General features: G+C 35.6%; 2 protein-coding genes across 2 annotated transcripts in view; both read left to right on the forward strand.

The window, feature by feature from the left end:
- The first annotated feature begins 4,189 nt into the window (after nucleotides 1–4,189).
- On the forward strand, nucleotides 4,190–17,313 carry LOC107093320 (alanine aminotransferase 1-like). The gene is made up of 12 exons (XM_015388313.1): nucleotides 4,190–4,275; nucleotides 5,002–5,104; nucleotides 5,635–5,724; nucleotides 8,721–8,829; nucleotides 11,233–11,363; nucleotides 14,119–14,362; nucleotides 14,438–14,517; nucleotides 14,593–14,729; nucleotides 15,074–15,248; nucleotides 15,332–15,487; nucleotides 16,782–16,891; nucleotides 16,975–17,313. Exons 2-12 carry the CDS (start codon nucleotides 5,006–5,008, stop codon nucleotides 17,075–17,077), a joined length of 1,434 nt encoding a protein of 477 aa, XP_015243799.1. The 5' UTR covers nucleotides 4,190–4,275; nucleotides 5,002–5,005; the 3' UTR covers nucleotides 17,078–17,313.
- A 668-nt stretch (nucleotides 17,314–17,981) lies between these two features.
- LOC107093319 (alanine aminotransferase 2-like) overlaps nucleotides 17,982–23,107 on the forward strand; it is a 7,871-nt gene continuing 2,745 nt past the window's right edge. The window contains exons 1-7 of the mRNA XM_015388312.1: nucleotides 17,982–18,080; nucleotides 19,342–19,431; nucleotides 19,530–19,638; nucleotides 19,714–19,850; nucleotides 19,931–20,174; nucleotides 22,310–22,389; nucleotides 22,480–22,616. Coding sequence (XP_015243798.1) covers nucleotides 17,982–18,080; nucleotides 19,342–19,431; nucleotides 19,530–19,638; nucleotides 19,714–19,850; nucleotides 19,931–20,174; nucleotides 22,310–22,389; nucleotides 22,480–22,616 — 896 coding nt within the window. The remainder of the gene's footprint in view (nucleotides 18,081–19,341; nucleotides 19,432–19,529; nucleotides 19,639–19,713; nucleotides 19,851–19,930; nucleotides 20,175–22,309; nucleotides 22,390–22,479; nucleotides 22,617–23,107) is intronic.

Raw genomic sequence — 23,107 nt, forward strand, 5'->3', positions numbered from 1 at the left:
CTCTTTTTCCACAGCTGCCATATTTTCCAGAGTTTCTAACAGCAATTGTAGGCATCCGTTTTGTTTATTCTCCTTTCTTTCCTGCTCTCACCTGGTAACTCTTACACACCCTATGTTTGACTCTTGAGTGGAAAAAATGTAGCATCAACTGAAAATGTCATAACTCATTCCTATACTCTAGCTTACCAGAAACAGATTTACAGATAAAATGTAGTTTCTCCATTTTCAAAAGTGATGTTTATTCTATTTTTACCAATCATCCACAAGATGCAGTTTTACAGTCAGTTTTGTCCTAAATGGTTTACAGTAAAAAAAGTTGTTTCTATGCACATTTTTTGCTCTCTGCCATGATCAGTCAATTGTAGGTAATAGCTTTATCGCTTCATCTATTCTTAACTTTCTGGAATATGAAACAGGATTGTCTTGTTTATAGCTGACTTACCTTTGTCTCTGAAAATCTTCTCAGTGGTTAAAAAAGGATTCTTTTTATTTAACATTGCTCTCTAATCAATAACCCTCTCATTCCTTTCCCTAATCCTCTTATACTTTAGACTGGAGTTATATCATAATCACCATTATACTCAACAGTGTCTTTATGTAACCGTACACCAGTTAATGTTTTCGACTCAAAGTCCAAATCAAAACTTTTTTAAAAGATGAGGAAAGTGTTCCTAAAGCATTTTTGGATCATTTTAATTAATGTTTTGGTTTATTGTATAAATGGAGATTTATATATTTAACCAAAATTACTACAAATCTGAAGCACACCTGATCACAAAGATTGCCCTCTAATTTGCACTTTGATAGAAATGTTCCCAGTCTCTGTATCACTGCTTCTTCTTATCTTATATGGCTGCCAGTCTTTCATTTAAACTTTTGTTCAAACTTTTTTTTTTTTTTATGAAAAAAAAAAACATACTGGACTTTTTTTAATGGACTCTGCATCCAGAGGCGTAGCCAGATTTGTTTTATAGGGGCAGTCAGGCAGGAACCATTGTGAACTGAGGGGTGACGGACAGCGCATAGGTGCCAGAACCTCAGGGTCAATCTACACTGATCCAAAAGGAAAATTAAAAAGCACAACCTTCATATTTTCCAAATAAAGACAAAGTATAAACTGCCTCAATGGGCGAGTATCCCTTTAGTTTTGTATAAAAAAAATAGTCTTTAGAGTACCTCAATGGGCGTGTATACCTTTAGTCATGTACAAAATATTTTATGTACAATTTAATTACTTAGTTTTTTGGTGTTTTTTGAAGCGTATGGCGATCTGATGGCATGCATGCGTATTACTATGGGTATGCTGATCTGACAGAACACCGGTTTGAGCCACAGAAGAGGAGAATAATAAATTCCCTTCTGGTGCCAGAAGGCTTATGATAGATAAGGAAGTTTTGGGCCAAAGCAAGATTCCTTTTGTTAAGGTGTGTCTTGCCAAGGAAGATTGAAAAGTTTGGACTGTGTATCTCTAAAATACTGTAGCTCAGGTCACCCATTTGCATGTCTGCTCAGACAAGCATATGATGCATTTAGTGGAACTTATAGGAGAACGGTGGTGCGTACAAGGGGAATTCAGAAAAAACTTTCTGGCAAAACATCAGTAACCATTTGGGTTACATACACATAATCCTGACATATACACTACTGTGTGAGAAGTATTTTCACACAAATTCAGAAAATTGAAATCTGTTTTTCACAATTATTTTATGGACACAAATGTCTATAAATCAAGCATCCTTTTCCACAAAGGTCCTGGGGTCAAATCCTGGGATTGTTCTGTTTTTTCATGTTTTGCTTTGTATGTGTAGGTTTCTATAAAACGTTTCATTTTCCAAATTAAACTTTATTTTCAGTTTGTCTCTTTGTTACGCAGCAATAGACCAGGTGACTCGTCTTTCCTAATGAAGTTTGCATGTTCTCTCTTTTATATGTAAAAGCAATCAAACTGTACTATAAATTTGGTATATTTGGACCTGTAAAAACAAGGCAGGACAAGCAGCGTTGCACATTTAAATGTGTACCACAAGAAGAAGAATAACGGAATAAAAAAAAACAAAAAAACATACAGCCCTTTAAAACTGACTATAGTTGACCACTACCTAGTGATATGACAAGACCAAGTTCACAAAAACAAACAGAATAGCAAAGTTCTGTGGCTCTGTTGAGATGAAACAAAATGAAACAGAATCCTTGACTCAACACTGCATATATACACTATAGTCAGTTATACAAAAAAAAAAAAAAAAAAAAATGAAAATGAAGTCAGGAAGCACAAAGATGCGTAAGAAGGGAACACTTTTCTTCTGAAGCTCCTACTTTACATGGTTTCTCCAACAGGAGGGGAAGAATCAGAAACTCGTGGGGCAGCATTTAAGGAAAACAGTCCGAGTTATTAATCATTAGCCAAGGAAAGATATATATATATGTTTTAAATCAGGCAAATTTTTTTCTGGATTTGAAAACTAAGCAGTCTACATGATCTCGCCTTTAGATGGGAATCTGAGCTTATAATACATCTCCTACTCACTGCAGCCAGAGGGCTGCTGTAAAAATGTAGGGAATTATTTACAACCACAGGAGATGTACATAACAAAACCACCTTAATGTCTGCGTCTGTAAACCATTGATCATTCTTTGGCAGATTTTTTGCATCATTTAGAATTCAACATGTGTTCTGAAACTTGACTTATCTGCAAACTACTGCTAAAGAAAAGTGAAGGGAACACTCAAATAACAGATCCTAGATCTGAATAAATGAAATATTGTCACTGAATACTTTGTTCTGTACAAAGATGAATGTGCTGACAGCAAAATCACACAAAAATCATCAATGCAAACCAAATATATTGACCAACAAAGGCCTGGATTTGGAGTCACAAACAAAAATAAAATTGAAAGTCAAACTAAATGGTGATCCAGCTTTGATGTAATGTCCTTAAAACAGGTCAAAATGGAGCTTAATATTGTGTTTGGCCTCCACTTGCCTGCATGACCTCATTACAATGCCTGAACATGCTCCTGATGAGGTGGCAGTTGGTTTGCTGAGGGTCCTCCTCTCAGATCTGGACTTAAGCATCTACTAACTCCTGGATAGTCTATGGCGCAACATGAAGGTGGATGGATTGAGAGATGATGTACCAGATGTGCTCAATCATATTCAGGTCTGGGGAAGGGGAGCTTCAGTTCATAGCTTTAATGCCTTCACCTTGCAGGAACTGCTAACTCACTCCAGCCACATGAGTTCTAGCATTGTCTTGGATGGGCTGCATTACCTGAGCCACTTGTGTGGGTTGTAGAGTGAGTCTCATGCTACCAGTGTGATAGCATCACTAACATACAAAGGTGACCAAAACATCAGCCAGAAAAGATAGGTAATTAGAAGTGGTCTGTGGTCCCAACCTGCAGAACCACTCCTTTATTGAATCTGTCCTGATTGGTAATCATTTCCAACTGTTGTCTATTCCATTTGCAGACAAGCAGGTGAAAATGATTTTCAATCACACCAAGAGTTGCCTTCAAAGTGGACAGTTTGGTTTCACATAAGTTTGATTTAATTGAAGTTATATTGTGTTGTTTAGTTTTTGTTTCCTTTAGTTTTTTTGAGCAGTTTATAAAGGGTTAGCCTTACACACAGGGCAGCGTCAAGTTTTACAATTATTCAGCAGTAGCAATCAGGATATTTTGTATGTCCTGGCCTTAAATTCCCCATATTGTTGTTAAAGACAATTTTTTAACCACGTTTTAACTCTCGTTGTCTTAACAACAAAAAAACAAACAAACAAAAAAAAAAAAATGCTGCTTTTTGTTGAGGTTTCGGGAAAATTTTGCTCATAAAAGTATTCCTTGAAATGTCCCTTGCCTCTTAACTCCCCAGACCTGGATGAACATGTCTGCTCCATAGATACCTCGTTTCCCAACTCAGCTCAAATCTGTAGGGACCTCAATGTGTCATAAAATTGGTCCCGCTTTAGTTTATAAGGACGGATGTATTTTGGGTTAATCATGTAACATTTATCATGAAGACAAAAAAGTGTCAGAACATCAAGTGCATTCAAAGTCCGGCTCAAAAATCAGGTCCTGCTGAAATAATTAAGATGGTTAGACATTAAACTAGGTTAACAGTGGACAGAGCAAATAACTGTAGTTCATCAGTTATACATTCAACCAATTTTCTTTGAACAGTATGTCAGGAACTTTCACCAAGAACATTGGAGCAGCTGCTAGAGAAAACACATCAAATCAAGAACATAAGAACATTCATTGCTGCAAATCACAGTAAGTATAACAGTATAACGTATATATATATATATATATATATATATATATATATATATATATATATATATATATATATATATATATATATATGCATTTTTGGTACCATTACTATTTAAATTCAGGACACTTATCAAAACAGGCTTTATTTAATAGACTTTGCTTATTAAGTTTTTCATATTATGAGGAGATGTATCTGTAGACGTTTTTAGATTAACATTTTATTAAAAATAAATCATATCCCTAATATCATCTTGTGAGATTTTGCACAGTAACAGATTCCAATTTAATCAAGAAGAGTCTTTATTTCACATAATATTCTGAGCAAGTTTATTGTAGCAAGTTGATTAGGTTTCTAATTTCTATGCTGTTACAATTGGGCTGGGTTGGGCTGTCTTACTTCAAAACCTTCTAACAGATTGATAACTTTTTGATATGAAAGGGTGTGATCCCCCTTAATTAGTTCTTGTCAGATTTATGCTTTTTTGGGAAAAGGATAACATCACAGAAGAGTTTTGAGTTGGAACTGTGTAAACATGCAATAGCCCTGTTATAGCAGAAACTAGCGCTTTCTATGAACATGACTAAGTCTCAAATTAAAGAAGGTGAGCATTTGATATGCAAGGGTAATGTGGAAAGAGAAACTGCTTAAAATCCTGGAGAACACTCGAAATCAAAAGGTTACAAATCTCACAAGTATTCACTAAAATTAATCTGATGCAAAAGGAAGATGACTTCCCTTCAAGATGTGAATCCCAGAGTGAGAGGGATCCGGATCTCATCTCACAGTGCACTGAAGAGTCTGGTTGAGAACTTCACCATCGGCCAGGTAAGTCCATCCTTTTCCCCTTGTTTAGCAAAGATTGAGTGATAGTTATAGTAAATATAGTCAACTCTATCACTACCCTATGGCTCAATGGTGAAAAATCAGAAACATGTTCACAAAAATGACAACTACTGTGTATGTCTATCAGATTTTTTTAAATCTCCTAATTATGAATGATTTAATTAAATTGATTTCAATTTACCTCGAAAGCACTTCTTAAAATCAGATCTCGAAATTGACATTATTTCAGCGAATATATCCTGACTCTCTCTTAAAAAAACTAATTTTGCATGCTCTCTGATAGCTGTTTGTTTTTAGCTCTAAACATTGTGAGGCTTAAAATTCTACCAGATCAGAGAATTTAAGCAATTTACAACCAACTACGATAAGAATGAAACTTTCAGATAACAAATCCCCTCTACATGCAGGTGAGCCTCTAATGAACTGTTAAACCTATTATTTTAATAGACAGGGATACATTTTCTTCAGGAAATATGCTGTCCTATTGTGCCTAAAAACAGGATTTCCTACAGGGGGTGCAAAAATCTTTCAAGGAGGTGATTGATGTTAGCTGTGGTGATCCACAGAGAGCAGGGATGAGACCCATCTCATTTGTTCGGCAGGTTAGTTTCTTCATGTTTGCTTCCTTTTGAGATTAACATATGATAATTTATTTATATATCAGTTTCTTAACATTAACAGATTTATAAACTGCTTTGTAATAGTAACGAGACATTTAGGGTGGCAAAAGGGGTGCATATGTGATGCGGATAAAAAACTGCTAAGCAAACATAATAAGTACTGCAAAGACAAAACCTAGGCTTGCAAAAACAAAAATGAGATAAACCGAAGAACACACAAAACAAATGCATAAGAAAAACACTGCATTTGCAAAAAATAGAGAGCAGGAAATGCAAATGTGCTGCAAACACATACATGATTATAACACAAAAGACAGAAACGTTCTCTAGACACATAGGAGGAGAGGTAACCATCAATACATATGGGACCAGACATAGACATTAGTAGGCAACAATGTCTGTGGACCAGATCCACTACAAAAGCATAAAATGGATGTCTGTCAAGAGAACAGAAAAAAGAAAAGGTTTTGTTTTCCTTTTAATAATTTTTCAAGTACTCTTTGAGCTTCCCACTTATGTCTTTACTAAGGGTCTGGTCCCATCTGAGATGATAGTTTGCAGCAATTACATCTGTGTCCACTGTTACCAACTCTTTAGCAAGGAAAGTTGCTATTGGCTGGTCAGGAAGTCACTAGATTACGTTATCATCACATTTGCATGTTGGAAAATGCTTTGATTCAGCTATGACTGGGGGATATAAGCATTGGCATGGCAGAAGGTGAATAAAAACATTCTAAATAGATGTAAAGTGAAGATATATATACATGTTTAAGCTAAAAGTAGTAAAGAGCTAAGTTAAAGCTGCAGCAAAACTTATTGTTCATATGTATCAGGGCAGATTTACAGGACAGAGTGTACAAAACAACATGTGCAGATGGGAAGGCTGAGAATGACCTTGCTCGCACACACACACACACACACACACACACACACACACACACACACACAGAGAGAAAGCTGATTAACAAGGGAGAAGAAAAACAGGAAACAACTCCATACATGGGGATAGGAATGTAGGAAGTACGATCACTCGGTAACTTCTTGTGGGACTTGTGGGTCTGATTCTCCTTGATGAAGATAATAAAAAGAGCCTGTGTTGCACAGCGGGTCAGAGTTGCTGTTCGCAGATGCAAGCTGCTGCTGCTGCTCTCCCTTTGCAGAGGCGAAAGAAAAGCTTTGTTGTCCAGCATTCTTTATTTCTCTCCATGACCTGCACATGAATCAATGGACCCGGGGAAGCTATGACGGTTTTCAACAAAAGCTAAAGATCAAATCTTTAAAACAAATACCTCTTTTGATAATATTCTACCTGAACCAAAACTACATAAATCAATCTTGTTATGTTATTCGATTAAACATAACCCTTTATTGTTTGAGTTACCACTTTTGGTAACTTATATAAACTAAGTTAAAAACCTAATTATCTAAGTACCCGGTAAGAAAAAAAAAAAAGTTCCTATATCATCAGTAATGTTTTATGGTTATGTTCCTTAAAAAAATATCTTTGTTTCTTTTTGTAAGTGCTTTTTACAAATTCTTAGAGAAGCAATATTTGGATTTTCGGTTACCATATTCGAACACATGACTGTTTTTGGTAACATTGACCTTACCATGAAAATATAGAATCCTAGATCTCCCTCGTTTGACAATATTTCATCTAAAAAAACAACAAAATAGCATCCTTTAACATAAGACATCTCTAATGTTGTGTTTGTTACACATTTTAATGCCTTGATGACAGAGCTAGGAGGCTGATATATATTAAATTTTAAAAAACAGATATCAGATTGTGAAAATTAATATTTGATGGTGGGACAAAAAACCCATCAGTGCTGGTGCCAGATATGTTTGCTACATGGGCGGTTTTAGAGATGGTCCAGCAGGGGCCAGCACCCCTTTAGAACAGGTTGTTGCCCCTGTACTGAAAACAGCACACAGAACACATTAATCATATTTGTTGCTCCTTAAAATGCCTCTGATGAGCTAAATGAGGAAATTCAGCCCTTAGATTCAGGTGTGTTAGAGAAGAGATGTATCTAAAATGTACAGGATGGTAGTTCTTGAAGAATGAACTTCAGCATACCCTTGGAGTCTTGGAGTAAATAAAGTGTGCAAAGATCTGCTAGTACTAGAGGAAATAATAGAATTATAGCGGCATTAAATTAGTACATATTAATTAAGAACTCAAGCAAATACAACAAATCAACAGTGGTCATAATTAGTAGCCAGCTACCCTCTGTATTCCAGCAATAAGAGAGCAATCCAATGCGATTTAAATGTTGAAGCTCTTGTGTGTGTAAGACAGCAAGAGACACCAAGACCTGCCTTAGGTCACCTCTGATTGGTTTATATTATGTGTTGCTTTCCATGGTTGGTTAGATTTAGACACAAAGATCTGATGGATTGGTTGTCTCGGTCAGTCAATTTGAGTTAGACTAAAAATGGCCAGCTGTATTAAATAAATATTGAATGATGTGAAATATGCGTGACAAATATAATTTGTGACATGGTTCGTAAAAATGGGTCAAATTGAGTGACTGCCACACTCAGTGCGGGAAGCTTGGCAGCCCTGTTGAATGCGTTTCAGTTTTAAGCTTGACTAATTAACACTTGCAAGTAGTGCCTGAACAACGGATCTTATGCGGCATGCATAATGAAGAAAAAAGAAACATGGATTCATCTTGTTGCACTAACCTCCCGCAATTTTCAGGGGTCGGACATACTTGGTAATGTACGTAATCGGCACACCTGGAAAGGTGTGTGATCAGGCTGACCTTTAAATCTGACGGAAGAAATAACATTTTCAATGAAAGAATTTCTCTTTATATTATAATTTAGCAAACAGAAACATCCTTGATATGGTTAGCCTAAAAACAAACAAACAAAAAGGTTTCTCTAAACAGTCATAGTAACTGTTTAAAATCTTCTATATTTTTACTTTGTGCTATTTTCCCTATGCTTTTGGTATTATTTCTCAGGTAATTGCAGTGTGTTTGTGCCCTGAACTGCTGACAGAAGAAATTTTTCCTCTGGACGTCAGGATAAGAGCTCAAAAGCTCCTTGAGGCGTGTGATGGTCAAAGTGTGGGTAAGAATTTAAGAATTTTACATATAAAACTCACTGTTCACATAGCAGTCTGAAGTGACACAAATCCATTTTTTTTTTTTTTGCTCATATCCAACCTGTATCTGATATTTTCATGACATTCTGAGCAGCACTGATCTGATTTTTTTTCCAATGCAACTCTGGCCCTTGGCTATATGGTCCTGAATCTGATACGTATCCCATATTTAAAAATGAAACCTGTGTCTGAACAGACAGGGTGCATTCATCCGACCTGAACATCATTAATCATGGCACGCCGGACTGGAGTTGTGACAGGCAGCCCGGGCCACAGGCGGCTACGCTCTACCCCTAATAATTATTCGGCTAGCTAATCTGAATTGTTCAATTCCATTTCGAGAGCGAGATCATCTGTGGTTGTAGCACTAGACATCTTCCAGGCATGTGAGTAAAACTAGCAGCAGTTCAGTGGACAGGATGAATTAATGGTAGCTGGCACACACAGATGACATCATACACACTCCGCTTTGTTTTTAAAAACATATAATTATCAAAAATATAACCGTGGATGTCTGGGGGACAGTGATTCGCCTACATGTTATGAATGCTGGCGTACTATAAAGAATAAATTATGAACAGTTTAGTTTGTGCGTGCAAGTAGCTGCCCATAGGAAGACGTTACCTGGATATAAAAAAAACAAATATCTTCAGAACAGCTCCAAATGACACAAAACTCATATGGGTGAGTAGAACATGTAGTAACGTAAAATGAAGGGCCCAAAGTAAAAAAAAAAAAAGGTGTTCCCCTTTAAATATCAGCCAAACCCATTTGCAGCATTACCTGCCACATATCTTATTCAATAATCATTTAAAACATCTATTGTCATTTATTTTATATGGAACTATGTACATACTTGTATTATAATAAACTGTAATTACAATAATCGCCAATGTTCTGCACCATTTATCTTTGTTCTCTGAGCACAGAGCAGCAGGCTTTTTTGGACTCGCAATGAATCACGGGATACCTAAGACAAAGTAGGACACACCAGACACATCCTTCAAAACGGGCTAAATGAAGACTGCATCTATTGGCCACGTATTGGAGTCTTCCAACCTAAACAGGCCTCGGTGTCACTCTATGACGTAATCGGCCAACGAATCTGGCCTTCGGAGGATGTAGCCGCTGAATTCTACCTCAGCACATGAATGTTCTCTACTTTTTAATGTTCATTTTGGGAAAATTTGATTCCACTACTTTTTAATCCACTAGACATTCGGACACTCTTCTAAAAGGGCGTAAACACTATATAGTGCCCTATATATTGATTAGGGTGGACATTCAGACACAGCTGCTATATGTAAATGAACCACACCACAAGCCAATCAAAGAAAGGGCATTTTTTTATCCAATGTTTACAGCATTTAAGGAAAAAAAGTTATCACATTGTTATAGAACTAAAACTTAAATGTTTTATATTAATTTGAATATACTTGCTTAGACATCAAGTTTACATTTTCCTTACCAACTAATCTTAATGACGGGAAAATGTTTTTTGTCAGTTGTCCTACAGTATATAAAAATGGACGTGGAACTTCCTGAAATAGTCTGTCTGGAACCAGATCTCACATACAAGATGAAAGCGTTGATGAAGCCAATAATAATAATAATATGTAGAAAGCTCAAAGAGATCAAACCAGTCCAAACATAGTTTAGATTCTATACTTACCACAAATTCTCGCTTATTTTTGAAAATAAATTAATCATATTTGTAGGTTCAAACAATCGTATCTTTCATGGAATCAATTCTATTTTAAAAAAAAGTCGATAAAATCATTACTACTAAGAGAAAGGGGATGGACAAGTAAGTTTTAAAGAGAAATCTAGGATTTTTCTTATTCTCCTCTATTGATGATGAGAAAGAAGCTGCTCCACTTTGCAACCTTTTAAGACCTTTGCAGCAAATAAGAGAAATCTATTAGATTTTTTGCTTTAAATTGCCATTGTGCTGTGTATTTATATATGTTTTTTTTATTGTTTTAGTCTCTCCATCTCTCTTAGCAGCCTATTTTACTTTATAAAATTAGTTTTGGCTTTAAGAGTTTTGATTTAGCATACTGTCCACCTTTAGTAGCCATATAACACACTTTATATCTCATTATGGGCAAAAGTGCCATCAACCTGAAGTAAAAACTAAATTTTTAATTTTTTTTGACAATGAAGTTTCAGTGTCTCTACCAACCTTTGAATTTTACTGAGAGCTCAGATTTCTCTATCAAATTCAAGCAACCTTAAAGACATCAGTTTGGGTTCTTTAGATCCCTGTCATTGAATCAACCAGCTACTGCACCAAATGTAATGTTTTATGTTGACACCAACTTTTTTTAAAAAGTTCAATAGACAGCAGATTTTTCCTCTGATTTAAGGTTCCTATACGGCCTCATCTGGACTGCCTCACGTCAGACAAACCATTGCTGAGTTCATCATGAAACGGGATGGTGTTCCTGCATACGCCGAGAACATTTTCATCTCCTCTGGTGCTCAGAGAGCTCTGATGGTATGAATAATATGCTATGTCTTTACTATTACTATTGTTTAATGGTAGTTTTCCCCACATCAATAATACCATTGTTATAGGGATCATTATGTTGCATAGCAACTTGAAGGATGTGTCAATTAAGATAAAATACTGTCAGAGATATACTATGAAAAAAAATATTTAAAACAAGACTTTATTAACAGTGTTACAAAAATTTGGCAAACTTGGTGCAAATTTATTAGAATTTTGAGTAATCCATGACATCTGCTTTAAATGGATTGTCATGTTTGTCTTCAGGGATCTAACCCACATGCAGAACACTCAGAGGCTGGGAAAAACTTCACAAAGTTTATTTGAAAACAGATCACAATAAAGAACAATGGTTCTGGGATAAATCGGGTTTGGGTCTGGTCACGACTGGTTTCACTGATCAGAGATTGAGCAGAGCGGTAGAAGGGGGGAACCAGGAGGGTCCAGAGGCTGAAGGCAGGCAGAGGGCTAGGCAGAGGCAGGGCTGAGTGGTAAATCTTACAGAGCAGGTTCAGAGCTTCTCTCTCAGTTCTTTCTGAGAGCGGGCAGGCAGGTATCAGACTGATTCGGATTTCCAGGGTTCTTCTGAGAACAGACTGCTTGGTTTCACGCTTGAGAAACTCTTCCAGGTTTCAGGTTTTCAGGAAGGTTCTTCCTGAGAAACAAAGAGGACAAAAACAGATTAGGTTCAGGTTCAGGCTTCAAGGGAGTCAGAGAATCAGACAGGCAGGTTGGCTCAGGCTTGCTAACCATAACTGGCAAAACACTCTGGCGTCGGAGTGTTGCTCTGCCTCTCCTTAAATGCCGGTCTCCTGATGAGCTCAGGAGCCGCAGGTGTGGTAGTCAGCTTCAGCTCCAGGAGACCTAGAACGCCCTCTGCTGGAGAAAGGTGGACAGACCTCCAGATCCAACATGGATTGTGTAAACACAACAACTACTTTACAGTAAATTGAAAAAGTAACTTCACAGAAGTTCAAGTGCTTCTCAGATTTTCTTTGTATTAAGGTTGGGAATTTAAGTCAGTCAAACTTTTAGTTTTCAATTTTTATTCATTTGTAATAATACATTTATAATTTATTTCTGCAATTGTTTCCATAACATGAGGACAGACATTTTTTTTAAATCTGTACATTTACAACTCTTTAAATAAATTTCATATTTTGAAAAACAGATTTTTTTTTAATTATACTTCTTTGGTTCCAGAAAATGAGAAACAAATATTAACTAAACAGAAAATCTAATTTTTATAAACAAAAAAACTCCAGGGAAAAATGACTCTGTGACGAAGTGAATTTAACTGGATTAGAGAATTCTCGATCTGCTTTTCCATTAAATCCGAAGGATGAACGTACTTAGTCTGCCCCTGGTTTAGAGTTGATGTGCATCTAAATCATGTATTTCTGAAAAAATATTTATCGAACCAGGGGGAACATCTTGAGCTTTTATATTTATTGAATAAATACTAGGGACAATTTGTTATTTGATTATTTTACAGTTAACCTGAAGAAAGGACCAAATCCCAAATAAGCATATCATGCTTTCCTTAATTTGATTAGAGGTCAGATTTGGGAATGATTTTATCAAAAAAACAGTGTAATTACAAATCAGGAAACTAGGGAGATTAATACACATCTATGCTGCTACCTTCCGGTAACCATAGATTAATCACGGTGTCCTATTACATATTCTATGTATTTAAATGTAAAGAAACATGTTCATAAAAATGTGTTTGCTTAGATAAAACCTCAAGATATACAAATACTTACAGATTTCTCTGTATTTTCAAAGATTTATCAATCATACGCAATAGAAGTCCTCAGCAACATCTGATTTCCCCAACAGTATTTTTGTCTTCTGGATCAAGAATCACAAGAGTCTATTGTTTTATAAAGCCATGAGCAAATTAGTAGAAAATTCATAGCTTAGAAGGCATTCATCAGGCGGGGTTCTGTTTTTTTTTAATGGAACTTTGGAAGTCTGACTTAGAAATATAAAATAATGGAAGATATAACAAAAAAAATGTTATTACTAAAAATAAGAGATTTTCCATTATTTGTGTTTAAATACAAAAACAATTAATAAGCGCTGTTTCTCTGGTTTTACTGCATACAAATCACAAAAATTGCTAATATACAGCTTCTTATGTAAAGCATGAAGCTTAAATTGCTGTTTTATTTTTATTGCTTTCCTGAAGCACTGGGTATATCCCTCATAACAATTGTGTTCCAAATGTTCCTAAAATTAAATTAATTCCCACAACCCTAGAAGTGTTTAATAAGATTGACTGATATTAAGTCAGACTTATCAATGTGTGTGCTAAAGTACATGCAATATTTTTGCATTATTTTGGTTAAATCAAGGCAATTATGTGGTAAAGAGAAATATTTAAAATGTTTTGATTGTAAATATCTGATTTATAGTTCCCTCCTTGAAGTTGAAAACAAAGATCTTTTAATGCCCCTTAATCTTTTTTTTTATCTGCCATCAAACGTTAAGTCAAATCAAATATGCAAGAAAAATAAAACTGCAGTTTTTAACTTAGTATCGTGTATTAATTTAATTATGTCCTACATTATTCATTCTTTTTTTTTTTATTGCTGCAAAGTTGGTTTTCTTCTCAGTTGTTTCTAATATGTATCTATTTATTCATTAAGTTTTTTTTTTTTATAAAATCTGATAAGATAGTGGTTAAAGTATTTTCTAAGTTTAGCTCAGTGAAGAAGGTTTCTGTTTCTGTTTTAAGGTATTTATAAAGCTGCTGTCTGGAGGGGAGGGGCAGCATCAGACAGGTGTGTTGGTCCCTCAGCCCTGCCCACACACACTGCTCCCAGTGCTTGATGAGGCCGGGGTGATGGCGGTACCATACCGGCTGATAGAGGAGAAGAACTGGGCTGTTGACAAGAGTGAGTTGCACCAAGCTCTAACGACCTACAGAGGGCGCTGTGAGCTCAGAGCAATTTACATCAGCAACCCAGGAATTCCAACAGGTACATCCTTTATTGCACACAAGTTAAATAAAGATCTTTTTCAGACTACTGTGGCTGATGTTTTCTAATTTTTAGGACATTTGCAGGACAGGAAGTCAATAGAAGAAGTGATAGAGTTCGCTGCAGCCGAAAGACTTATGCTGCTGGTTGATGAGGTGATGGTTGTATACCACTTCAGCATCAGAAGAATCATTTTATTTATCCATTAGCTATTCTTCTCCTCCCTCCAGGTTTACCAGGACAGCATTTATGCACCAAACAGAGAGTTTATTTCATATAAGAAGGTTCTTTTTGAGATGGAAAAGCATCTGAGAGACTCTGTCGAGCTTGTGTCCTTCCACTCTTTATCCTGTGCCTTTGTAGCAGAGTGAGTTCCTGTTACCTTTTATATCATGTCATTAGATAATCAGATTAAGCCAAGGAAAATCTCAGCAAAATACTAATATTATATTCTTTCTAAAAAGATTTTTATGACTTTTTAAATTACCTATCTTTTTACAAAATAATTTTGAATTTCTTTTTTGGAATCTTAAAATTATCTTTTAAATATTAGTTTATAGGTTTTATTGAACACATGTTTGTATATTTTAATAATTAAACAAAAATATAATCAGTATTTTGAATATAATAAGTATGCTAATAGATTTTCTAGAAGATTGCTATCTTTTCTAAGCTCAGAGTATTTTAATCAGCTCCTGTTGATTTGTGTAGGTGTGGCCTCAGAGCAGGATACATGGAGGTGGTCAACATTGACTCCAGGGTGATGCATTACGTTGATACCTTGCTCTGCACTGACATTAATGCCCCAGTCACAGGACAACTTGCCCTGGATCTCATGCTCAACCCACCCAAACTGGGTGACCCTTCATATAACACATTTGCTCAGGTTAGAACAAAACCAAAGGTTCATCAGCAGCTCCCGTTGTTCACCTATTTACAGTCTTGTCTTCGATGATATTTTCATTGAAGGAGACTCTCCTGACTCAAGCCACTCTGGCCCGAAATGCTCAGCGGGCTCTGAAGCTGCTGAACGATCTACCAGGAATAAGCTGCCAGCCTGCGAAAGGAGGAATCTACCTTTACCCACACCTGGATCTACCTCCTGAGTTCAGGAGGCAAGCCAAGGTGCGGAAAGGTGCAGTAGATATAGCAACCAAGAACCAAGTACACACACTTTAGGAAAAAAACAACAGCAAAACATACTGCTTCTGAAAAATATCATGTCAATGGGAAATGGGAGGACACACACACCATGTAGCATCATGTGTTTCAGGAAGTGCTGCTGATCCAATCTATAAAGAACAAATAAGCTAAAAAAATGTAGTTTATAAAGAACAATGTAATTTAATTGTATTTTATTTTACATTTTTAGACACTGCTGCTAACTCTCAATAACCCAGTAGTGCCTTTTGTTAGCTTGAATTAACATGGTTTCTTAGTTTTTTCTATTTTTTTAACATTTAATTAGATATATTTTTTCTTATTCTTGAATAACCAAAATACAGAAGCAAAATTCAAAATGTAAAACACAAAAGTTTAACTTTGCTGTTATAAATAGGTTATATTTTATGGAGGACCAACTCTGCCATATTTAAAAATAAATACATAATTAAATAAATGCTCAATAAATAAATAAGCATACAATTAATTGCCCCCCCCAAAAAAATAAAAATAAATAAATTTAGGTAGAATTTAAATTATACAGTGAGACATATATATATCTTTTTATTAGTTTCTTTATTTATTCGCCTTTGTAATAATTATCTTATTTATTTATTGTCCGTTATAATCTTCAACTTTATTTATTTATTACTTATTTTTCAAGTATTTATTTATGTGCATGATATATTTTTGTCTGTTTTATTATTCCTTTGTATTTTTTTTTATCCTCCTTATTTCTTCCATGCTACTTATTTCTGCCTGTCGTTTTTACATTTCTGTCTGCATTTCTGCCTCATTATGTAAATGAGGAGGGGTGTGTCTAAGAGGGTCTCTCCTCTAATCCTGTAGATTCGACCGATGAAGTAAAATGCTAACCAACCAATGGGCAGAAGTTGAGCCTCTTAGAAACACCCCTCCTCATGTTTCTGTATTTATTTTTAAATATAGCAGAGTTGGTCTTGCATAATATTTGTCTATATCCAAAAAAATCAAATGTTTTAAAATGCATGCAAGTCATCAGAAATAAATATGAGCCAGCAAATGATTTTATATAGTGCAAATAAGAATTTAAAACTAGCCTTTAGTAAAAAACGTCTTTATTAGAGTAATAAAACAAACTAAGTGATCGACAACATCAAGAACAGTAAGTTAAAATGATATGGTCTTCATGATTCACATGCTTAAAAATGAAACAAAGAAAATTAATGGAATGAAAATCTTTGTCCTATTGTACTGTTACTCATGTTTGGGTTTTCAGATGTTAGGACTGGAACCAGTTGTGTTTTACTGCCAGATGTTGCTGCAGGAGGAGGGTTTGATCACAGGACCAGGCCAACATGATGAAAGAACTGGCAGCCATCATCTAAGGTAGGAAACATCTAAGTTAGATCCAGCACTGAATAGTTTGTTAGTACAAATATTGGTATTTACAATTTTTGACTTTCCTTTAGATTATGTGTTCTGGTTCCTCCTGACGCCCTGGATGAGGTTCTTTATCGTCTCTCTACCTTCCATCTTCGCTTCGTTGACAGCGATGTTAAGAGTAGAAAATGAGAAGGAACATATTTGAAAGATAAATATATTAGTTCTGTGCCGGACATGTTTTAGATGTTAGCTTTATTGGGCGACATACATAATTGCCTTGTATTAGTCAAAAGAGTGCTACAATAGACAAAAACATAGAATCAAATAAGAAAAGCACTATTCAAATAAACTAGTGTGGTAAGTGGAAATGACTTGATAAATGTGCTGGTTTAAACAAATTAATCTCATTAACAAATCAAACTGAAGTTCAGTGAAGTTTAAAATCACTCATCTCATAATCCATAACTTTTTAGGTTTAATCCTGATTTCTGATACGGCAATAATTGTGAATGGTCTTATACAGGTCTCCTAAGTGTAACAAGTGTAACTGTCATTAAAATTAAAATAAAATTTCCAATATGTATTTGTTTATGTGCAATAAATATAACATGTATATAGAATTAATTTGGGAATGATCAGGAATGCTTTGAGTTATTCCATCACTGTCACTGCTGTCAGATAAATGAGGTATTTTGGGTAGCTTGTGGTGATCGATCATACCTGTCCAGCTCCTCCACCTTCCTGATGACCATGACTTTGCTATGGATCCACATTCATCGCAGCAAAGCAATCCAAATGCCTCATGAGTTATGTGTTTGCTAAGAGAAATCAAAGCAAAACATCTACTGATGAAAATGATAAATCATCAAATACATTGTTGTTGTTTTTTTTTAATTCAGGCCTTAACTCCTAAAAGTTTAATAAAAACAAAAGGTAAGAAACCAAAAACAACACATCTGTGTTTTAATCATTGAATTGTCAAAAAAAAAAAAAAAAAAAAACTCAGCATAAACAACTGGTTCTGCCTTCTTTAACACCCGCCTCCTTCCTGTCTAGCTGGGCATTTAGTCTTCCTTTAGTAAGTTGAACAAAGATGAGCTCTATGCAGCAGGTAAACCCGAAGGTCCGTGGGATCAGAAACATTGTGAACCTGCAGGGTCTCGCTGCACAGATCACTCAACAGATTGCAAAGGTGAGTCATCTAAGCACCATCAACAGGTTCAAACGATCCCTCGTGTTTGCAGTTCTAATCCCGACTTAATCGTTCGCTGAGCAATAAAAAAATCCCCACTTAGCCTTTGGCAAATGTTATCACAAATAATACAGGGCAGTCCTTTAAACTGTGTAGGCATCTAAAGGAAAAATAAAATATCTGTGTTGTATTATTCATCGGCAGAGGTTTATACAGAGTCCTTAAAGTTAAACTGAAACTTTGTCTGGCACCCTCTTGGTTAAACTTTAATTACATTAAACCACCATTTTAAAGGTTCATGTTTAACAGGAGGAGAAAAGTCAGTGCAGTAAAACTCACAATCCTGTTACTATTGTGGCCATAATGGTAGCAAACACTGTTCATCAATTTGTATGATTTATTTAGGTTTCTGATCTCCATAGATGCCAACTTCTATAACTTTTAAATGTCTCATCTTGTTCTTTGGTATTTTGATATTAAACTGAGTTATTTGAGCCTCTAGCTTAAAGGATAAAGAACTCAATTGAAGGATTATTTAATTTTAAATGTTTGCAGAGTTGATTCGTATTTGTTTTTAGTCCTTTGGATTCAGGCTGTACAAGTTTTCATCTTTCCTGGCGTGGTTCTGTTTTCAGAGATTTAGAGTTCTTAAAAAACATTAAAAGGAACAATAACTGAAACTTAGCCTTATTAGTGATTCAAATATTCTAAGCATTGCAATATTGTTCATGCACAATATAATATTATATATACCTGCTGTCAAATGGTAAATATTAAATCTAATTCATTTATAAAATTATTGAAATTTTTTTTAGCCTTTTGAACATATATAAAAAACTTGAAGAAAAAACGTATTTGATGCAGCTGTAGACATTTTGATTAGCTACAAGCCTTTTCAGTTCACAGGTTACTTTAAATTCTGCTCATAAAAATATGCTGCCTTGAACGCAGCGATAAAGATATTAATATTATTAGTTTATAGTCTAAAGACTATCCAGCTTTACTTACAGATAAATCTTGATTAACAACCTAAAACTAAACCAGATTTTCACGAGAGCTTAAAGACAAGTGGGTTACATACAGACACAATGCTTTGGATTGTGGTTTTTGTTGAATTGTTGGGCTGAGCAAGTTCAAATAATCGATTTCCTTTCATGCATTTCCTTCATACTAACTTTATCCAGCTGGACGCAGGTAGCTAGATGCTAGGAAGCACCTAATGCACTTCCATAAAGTTCGTAAACTTTGACATGTTTCTTAGGGTGAGCAGAAACCTTTTCAGAGGGTGATTGATGTCAGCTCAGGAGATCCCCATAGGACAGGGATGCGCCCACTCTCGTTTGCTCGCCAGGTTGGTCCCAAACATTTTGTTTGCACCTTTTTCTCAGTTTCATTCAGATCATCCCTAAACATTCATCCCTGTTACTGCCATCTATTTGCTTCACCAAGGTCTTGGCAGCTTGTTTGTACCCTGAGCTTCTTAAGGACAACAGTTTTCCTTCAGATGTTCGCCAGAGGGCGCAGAAGCTGCTGGGTGTCTGTAATGGAGGCAGCGTTGGTAAGGTGAAACAGACTTATATCATTAATGTCTGGCAGTTTCTGCTCTAAAAGCTAATCTAATTACCCATGACAGGCTCATACTCTGCCTCTTCCTGTGGGATACCTCAAATCCAGAGAAGCATTGCAGAGTTTATCACAAGGAGAGATGGCGGTGTGGCTTCAGATCCAGAGGACATCATCTTCTCCAGCGGTTCACAGACAACCTTAATGGTATGACAGTTATAGCTGGAAAATCAAATGTTATGATACAACATCCAATGTTTCGGTCTATTATTTTTCATTACTTTTAGTTGGTTCTACACTTGATGTCTAGTGGACAGGGGCCCACTCAGGCAGGTGTGCTGACCCCCTTGCCATGTCCACACACCCTGCCCATGCTGCTGGATGAGGCTGCCATCAAACTGATACCATACCAGCTGCTGGAGGAGCAAGGTTGGGCCTTAGAGCTGGAAGAGCTGCAACGAGCTCTGAGGGCCGCCAAGGGGCATTGTGAGCCCAGAGCTATTTACATAAGTAACCCTGGAAACCCCACAGGTATGAAGCACAGAGACCATCAATAATACACAATTAAACACTGAAAGAAGTGAAATCTCCATTTCAATAGGTCAACTTAAAATCTGATGTTGTTCCGCATAAAAAAAAAAAAAAAAGATATTTGTGGATTGATCCAATAACTTCACATTACCTGGAATTAGAAATCATGGGGGGAAAAAAATCGAGTTTCCAAGTAAATATCTGCTTCAAGTCAAAAGGTAATAATTTCCCCAGCGGTTTAGCCTTTCACATGTGGTAACTCATGTGAAAATGACCTCATTACCCGACCTAATTAAAAAATAAGTATGGCTACCACTGCAACACCATGTGCAAGGTTTACGTTACAACTAATACGGTCTATTCAGTTTTAGCACAGAAATGTTTATGAGGGGAAAACGTTACAGGTATTAATTGAAATGTCTCAGATATCATACAATAAAACAATTTTCTATGAACTCTGAGGCGTTACAGGTTCATTAGCTTGTTAAATAAACAATTAAAAGATAAAACTATTGATTAATGCAATGTTGAAAACTAAAGGCTGTTGTCAATAAATATTGCTGGAAGTTAGATTTTTTTTTCACATCTTTATTAAAAAGTAAATTAATACTTTTTGTATTGTTGTTGTTTCCAAGTTAAAATTTTAAGTTATAACAAAGCATAAAACTTGTTTATGTTATGTTATAAGTTATAGTCCTACTTTGTATGAATGCAGTTTCTTTCTTTGTCTAAAGGTAAAAAAAAAAACAAACAAAAAAACATTTTTAATAAATATATTTTCACCCAGCTCGTAAATTTCTTTGGAGAAAAAGTACTATATTTAAATGTAACAAATTACAGTAATTCTTTAAGTTGATCCAAAGTATTTTTTTTTTTAGTTGAAACCCCCTGCAGATTTTAAAAGTAATTTTAATGTTACCAACATTTTTCTTTTGATATAAGTTTATATGAAGATTTTGGAGTGACCTAGGCAGAGGTCATTCAGACTAAAATCTGATCCTCCGATTTAAGACTGGTTCCTTAATTCCAGCTCCAATCCTTTCAGATCAGATCAAATGGCCGAATTACCTCCTCAGTAGACTTAGACTCAACTTTATTTATCCCTCGAGATTACTCCTTCAGAGAAATTCTGGTTCCAGTAGCTTATATAGAGTACAAAGGGCAGAGTTAATGCAGGGTGCATTAAAGATAAAAGTACAACATACAATATAAAAAGAGTGTATATAGGACAAAAAAAAACAAACATTAAAGAGTTGTAATGTCCAATATGTTTCCTTTAGATATGAAACTATCTGCACAGTAGAGAGCTAAGGAAAGACTACACAGAAGTTAACTTGGATTATTGCACTTGCACTGCAGAAATGTACTGACTATATAAATAAGTAAAAAATATACAGATTAAACACTAGTTGACTTGGATTATTGCACTTGTAGTGCAGAGATGTACTGAATTATAAATAAGTAAAAAATTACACAGGCTACACAGTATTGGCATGTCTTCTTGCACAGTGAGAGAGTAGAATATTGCACGAGTGACAATAGGTAATGTTTTACATAAGATATCTAAGGAGGGGGTTGCTGACCCTTGTCCCTCTTCCTAACACCTCTTCCTTTCACCAAGTGAGGAGTTGTGCTGCTTGTTGGCTTGTGCTCAGCAGTCTGTTAGTCCTGCATTTGGGAGGAGCAATCTCCCACTGATCAGGCTCCTCTGAGTGGTGAAGAAAGTGTGCAGAAGGTGGATATATGTATGTAGTCAGGTTCTCCAGACTCCTGCTAATGAGCTGATTATTTGACCCGGATGCATTGAAGCAGAGACATATCTAAACGGTGTTTTACTGGGGACCTCCAGGGCTGGAATTAAGGAACTCTGTGATAGAGTCCTGGTATTCTGTGGAGCAAGCAAAGAAGGCTACATACCCCAAAAACATGACGCTCATCAACAAAGAACATTTATATGACACTTTTTCTAAATGTGAACTTCATTTTAAAGTTCAATCCTAATTTAGATATTTAATCTTAATTTTTTTATGTATGTTTTCATTCTGTTCTTATGTCGTGCACATGTTTTTGTATTTTTTTTTTACTATTCATATTTTACTCAAAGACAAATAAAAAAATATCTTGTGTTCTGTTAGGTCATGTACAAGACCTTAAAACTATAGAAGGAGTGATTCGGTTTGCTGCATCAGAGCAGCTCCTTCTTTTAGTTGAAGAGGTAAGTACATTATAAAGTGGTAAATAATAGATTTTATTTGTTTTACTGTTAGAAATTGTAATTTTCTCTTACCTTTTCACCTCCTTTTAGGTGTACCAGGACAGTGTGTTTGGACAGGAGCAAAAGTTTCTTTCTTACAAAAAGGTCCTTTTTGACATGGGACCTAAATACTCAGACAAAGTAGAGATGGTGTCGTTCCACTCAATATCCAATGGCATCCTGGGAGAGTGAGTAACCAAAGCTTTTTAAGGAAGAGGAATGATTTTATTCTAAAGTGATAATAGTGATAACCAGCCTTTGATATATAATGTTTTGCTCAGAGATAGCTGATAAGAACTTGACAAGATCCAAAAATGATGTTTTTGAAGTGTCATCGTAAAGAAACATTTCACAGTATTTCCTGAAACAATTATCTCATTCTGCAGTCATTTAGCTTTTAAAATATTGTTAGACTGTGATTCCAGTTTATAGATACCTTGGTTTTTACCTGCACAACAGATTCAACTAGATATGCAGCTGTGCATCTGTTTACATGAAGAGACAGAACAGTCTGTACTTCCTAAGGAAGATTAGGCCCTTCAGTGTTTGCAGCGAGCAGAGATGGCAAAAGTTCTCACTTTCTTTTCTTGAGTAAAAGAACAGATACTTGTGTTAAAAAATACTCTGGTAAAAGTGGAAGTACTGATTAAACTTCTTTACTCAAGTAAAAGTAACAAAG

The sequence above is a fragment of the Cyprinodon variegatus genome, unplaced genomic scaffold (genome assembly GCF_000732505.1).
Source record: "Cyprinodon variegatus isolate N-32 unplaced genomic scaffold, C_variegatus-1.0 Scaffold419, whole genome shotgun sequence".
Taxonomy (NCBI): domain Eukaryota; kingdom Metazoa; phylum Chordata; class Actinopteri; order Cyprinodontiformes; family Cyprinodontidae; genus Cyprinodon; species Cyprinodon variegatus.

Excerpts from the sequence above, each read along its gene's own strand:
- LOC107093320 (XM_015388313.1), top strand. The coding sequence starts at position 5,006 with ATGACTTCCCTTCAAGATGTGAATCCCAGAGTGAGAGGGATCCGGATC. Across the intron at positions 5,725-8,720 it reads CCATCTCATTTGTTCGGCAG|GTAATTGCAGTGTGTTTGTG; the intron begins GTTAGTTTCTTC and ends ATTATTTCTCAG. Across the intron at positions 8,830-11,232 it reads GTGTGATGGTCAAAGTGTGG|GTTCCTATACGGCCTCATCT; the intron begins GTAAGAATTTAA and ends CTCTGATTTAAG.